General features: G+C 44.7%; 1 protein-coding gene across 1 annotated transcript; it reads left to right on the top strand.

Annotated features, from left to right (window-relative positions):
* The first annotated feature begins 1201 nt into the window (after nt 1-1201).
* On the top strand, nt 1202-4405 carry avpi1 (arginine vasopressin induced 1). The gene is made up of 3 exons (XM_083696361.1): nt 1202-1333; nt 2650-3021; nt 3249-4405. The coding sequence occupies exons 2-3, from the start codon at nt 2708-2710 to the stop codon at nt 3496-3498; spliced, it is 564 nt and encodes a 187-aa protein (XP_083552487.1). The 5' UTR covers nt 1202-1333; nt 2650-2707; the 3' UTR covers nt 3499-4405.
* Nucleotides 4406-4943: the final 538 nt, after the last annotated feature.

A 4943-nucleotide genomic window follows, 5' to 3' on the forward strand; every position in this document is an offset into this window, starting at 1 on the left:
TGTAGTCATTCATTGTATGTGGTCTGTATTGTGCTAAGTCATGGAGTAATTTAGACATGGCCGATTATATATTCCTCTCTCTGTGTTTGTGCATGCATACCTGCCATTATATGGACATTCACTGGTTGAAAACGGATTAATTGTGTTTACTGACCTGGGTTAAATCTGTCATTCTCTGTGCCTTTCTCTTCAACTGAGTAGTGCTCAGCAAATGCTCCCTCTCTCCAACCTAACCTATCTAAAATACACCAAAGCAAGCAATGAGACAATGTGATCACTTTCACAAAATGTGTATCAGGCCAGTTTAGCTAGTAGCGTAGCACCCCCTATCACAGGGCGCAAATATGCATTTTCGGATACTTTCACGTCACACACATTCATAATGTCGAACACTCAACATTGTGAGTTTATTGAGTTCAGAAGCTACCATTTAAACAACACACCAGTTTGACACAATTTAATGTATCTACAATTTGTAATTTCGTAAGTTTTATCGGTCAGTGTCCGTCGCGGTGGGCCTACAGCAAAAAAATAGCGATACCTAGGGACTATTATGCGCCACCGAGTCTCCTATTACCAGCCATGTTACTATTTTCGTTATTAGGCATATCCGTTTGTTTTTACCTCAAAACATTGTTGAAAAAAGATGTTTCTTTTATCACATTTTCAAAAGGCAATAATGTAATTGTGTAAGATAATGGTGGCTGAGATGCTGCAGCAATTTTTGCACACACACACACACACACACACACACACACACACACACACACACACACACACACACACACACGCACACACGCACACACACACACACACACACACCATGATGAAAAGCCATGCGTGACTACATAACCTAATAACTATCTCCGCTGTTCTGTGCGTACGTACACAAGGAATGGTCATACAAACACAGGCTGACAGGCAGTTTAGTTCTCCCTCACATAATCGTCAATCCTTTCACATTGAAGTCTGTGCCAAGATCATTGACGTCAATGGATTACAGTCGACTACGTGGCTAAGGGGCTGCGCGCATTAGGGGTTGTTACGCCCCTAAAGTCACTGATTGCTCAGAAATTATATCTACCCAGCCCAATAGGCGGGAATAGTTTATATATCTATTCTCATTGGTTAATAAACTGTTGTGGGTTGGTTCTGAGTAAATTCAGATGTAGAAAGAGCGTTCAATTCACTACAACGCGCGGTTGGATGGGTCTGTCCAGAATGGTCCATCATTAGCAGCCGTATCGACCCATATAAACCCAAGCGCAACAACGGACACAGGAGAAAATGCCCTAGCAAAGAGCAGCAGAAGATATTACATTAACAATTTTGGGTAAGAAGATCTTTCTGAGTCCTTTTCATAACCGTAGGTCGCCTATGTATTCCGTTATTACGCGTGTATCCTTGACCCACATCTTTGTCAAATATTTGGCGTCAGAGATCTAGACTACAACACAGTACAGTACAGTGCAGTGCAATACAGTACAGTGCAGTGCAATACAGTACAGTACAGTACAGTACAGTACAGTACAGTACAGTACAGTACAGTACAGTACAGTGCAGTACAGTACAGTACAGTACAGTACAGTGGGCTATCCGTTGAATCCAGAGAATTCAAACATAGTAGGCCAGACGCGATGGCTGTTATGATGTCAGTTTTATGCAGACTGACAATAAAAACATTTGCTGACATACTGTATAACTGTCTTTGGCATAGGGAACTGATATAGTGCAACTGTCAAAGTCAAATATTTACATATAGGCTTACACATCAGGCTGTACGTGCGCATTTATCTGACATTGTTGATGCAGTGATGTCATATCAGTCATATGACATTATTGATGCGGTGATGTCATGTCAGTCATATGACATTATTGATGCGGTGATGTCATGTCAGTCACTCACCAGTCACTGTCAGAGTCATATCAAGTTATCTCTGTGGGATTTGGCTCTGCCTCAGAGTAAATGCTGCTTTAACATGCACCGTTGGCAGATGCTCATGCTCATTTGCTCAGATGGCATGCTAGTACCTCAACAGAAACATGAGAGAAGCCATATAAATTAATGTTAAACTTTCAAGGATGTCTGTGACTGAGAACATAGATTGGCTGAAAATGCAATTGAGTTGAGTTAAATCTGTGAACACTGTTTCCTTAAACACACATGACCTGAAGACAGCAACCATCCTAAATAACTTGTAATACCACTAAACTGCCTGCCACTGCCCCACTTACTGTAGATGATATATATATATATAACCTTACTGCCAGACCTGGTTATCACCATCTGTAGTGTAATGGGCTTTAAAGCTGTGCATCTCTTCTAGCTCTTTAAGCAGGATTAAACAATCTGGGTGGAGAGACTGGCAGCTACTGTTGGACCTTACAGTGTCACTCTACACCACACACACACACACACACACACACACACACACACACACACACAGCAGCTACTCAGTCTTACTGCTGGGATACAATACAATAGCTTTATAGTCCATTTACATGGAGCCAGCCATAGGATTCATGAGAACTATGGTATGGCTCATGTAATCATGTTTTGTCACACAGTAATAGTGATATGATGCCGTCTTATCTGCCACAATCCCAAGAAAGATCCAATGGTCAAAACAATTGTTTCATCCTCCACAGATAGGCCCGGCTCGAGGTACCTTCTACCCCCCCCCCCCCCACCTCTCCTGTGGGGTGGATGGATGCTGAGGCTGCCTCTCCCTCCTCCACAGTGGCAGGCCCCTCCACGCTGTGGCGCCTGGCCGAGCGGAGGAGCAGGAAGGCTGGTTCGGGGAACATCTTTGGTGGGGTGAATGTGCGGCAGCTCCAGAGGCTTTTCAGGGCAGCAGGGGACCAGGATGCGGAGCAGAGGGCCCAGCTGGTGTGGGGGCACAGGGACGAGTCAGAGCTAGCCCAGGCCTTGATAGGTCTGAGGGCCCGGGGCCGACGGAGGGGGCTGAGAGTGGAGGGGTCACTGGGGTCACGCTGGTTAAGAGCGTTCAATCATCTCAGGTAGGAATACTTCTGATATGCTGATACTCTGATACTCACACACATACACACACACCTTCCCTGCAGAGTAAGCCACATAAATATGTGAGACCTTTTTTAATTATTTAGTCATGATAAAGAAAAAATAACTTGTTATTCATTTTCCAAGTCCTCACAGCCCAATAACGCCAACTGAACTTAGTGCCTTTTTAATCATTTGATAAACAATGGAGGTCTTTGTTCTGCAGGATCAGTGAGAGTTCAGCGAGTGGCCAACAAAGCAAAGAGCAGGAAGAGGAGAATGAGGGTGAGTCAGGAGGGGCACACAACAGTCCAAAGACACACACAAGGGCTGCGGGGGCACCAGGAGCCTCAGGGACCCTCACTGAGAGCCAAGGGCCTCCAGGGGCGACAGACAGACCAACCAGACCAGGCCCAGTCCTGAGGAAAGGTGGGGAGAATGACCCAGAGCGCTACCTTCATCGCATCCTCCGCTGACAGACTCACCCCAGAGCGGAAAGGTTGAGTCATGCATTGTATAACCGGATAGTGTCAATGTAGCCACCCTGTATGTTAACGTAGCACTGACTCTGCCAAGAAGTTTGGACATTCATATAACTGGGGATATTGAGCTTGCCCTGTAACCGTAGAGTTACTGGTTCAAGGCCCTGCTCCAGCTGTTCTCCCTCAATAGCTAGCTGGACAAACTCTGGGACTGGATGATGAAGAATGCTTGAAGTTTTGACAGCCTGGCATCTCACTCTTTCATGTATTCTGACTGTCAGTAGATTCACTTTTTCAGGAACTGCCTTATTGTTCGTATGAGTCAGCCCAGGGAGTCATGTGCCACACACACACACACGCACACACACACACACACACACACACACACACACACACACACACACACACACACACACACACACACACACACACACACACACACACACCACACACAATGTGACACAGACAGAGAGATTGGGAGTAAGGCTATACACACACCAGCAACAACACAGAGCCACTGTCTGCCTCCCTCAGGTTGGTAGGAGGGAGTTCACACAAAGACCTACACAAGAGCTCATGGAGCTTGACATTTAGAGAGGTTTCCACTGCAGACAGCTTGGAAGCCTCCTGACTCAACACGCAATGAAACACACCAACAGACTGGACATACCATAGCCACTGTGGTACAGTACAGTAGTTTGTTAACTGTGCCTCTTATAAAGGACTAGGCTGGACATGAGAGATGTACACTACAACACTGCTCCCTCAAAACTGTCCAAAGAAAGATGAACTTGAAATAACGATTAATAAACAATTATGTTTATGTGCACTTTAAGTTGTGGCTCTACATTGTACAATTCACCACATATTACTGGAAACCTGACATCAAAATGAAAAGCAATGGGCAGGCATTCCGGGTCATTAAAGAAGAACTGAATGACCCGAAAATCCATGGTGTTGTGATTTGCTTTACAATAGCATACCTAGCTCATAAATGAATGATTACAGGAGGGTAAGCTGATCCTAGATCAGTGCCTTATAGAAAACCTCAAACCATTTTAACAGCATGTACCAGGATTGTGTGACACGAAGGAGTGCATTCAGTCCTCTCCTGGGTAACGGTTGTAGGTTGCAAAGCACTCTCTCGGGGTACTGCTGCCATCTAGCGGCCATGCACAAGCCTTTTGAAGAGCTTCAAATGTTATAAAAAGTGTAATAATAATTGTAAGGAATGAAAGGTGAGTCACTATATTCTGCCAAGGCATGTGTGTGTGCGCATCAAATGGACAAGACGATCGTAGCTGTTTGAATTATGAGTTCCTTTGGAAGGAAGCCTATCGTAAATACATTAAAACACTGTTTTTGTCACTGTTATACTTAAAAATACGTATCCTAATGTAGGCGCAGGGGATGCCCATTGTTGTAACATTTTGCCAAAC

The sequence above is a fragment of the Argentina silus genome (assembly GCF_951799395.1).
Source record: "Argentina silus genome assembly, chromosome: X".
In the NCBI taxonomy this organism is placed as follows: domain Eukaryota; kingdom Metazoa; phylum Chordata; class Actinopteri; order Argentiniformes; family Argentinidae; genus Argentina; species Argentina silus.

Coding starts and splice junctions, on each gene's coding strand:
- avpi1 (XM_083696361.1), top strand. CDS start 2,708: ATGGATGCTGAGGCTGCCTCTCCCTCCTCCACAGTGGCAGGCCCCTCC. Junction 3,022..3,248: donor AGAGCGTTCAATCATCTCAG/GTAGGAATACTT, acceptor TTTGTTCTGCAG/GATCAGTGAGAGTTCAGCGA.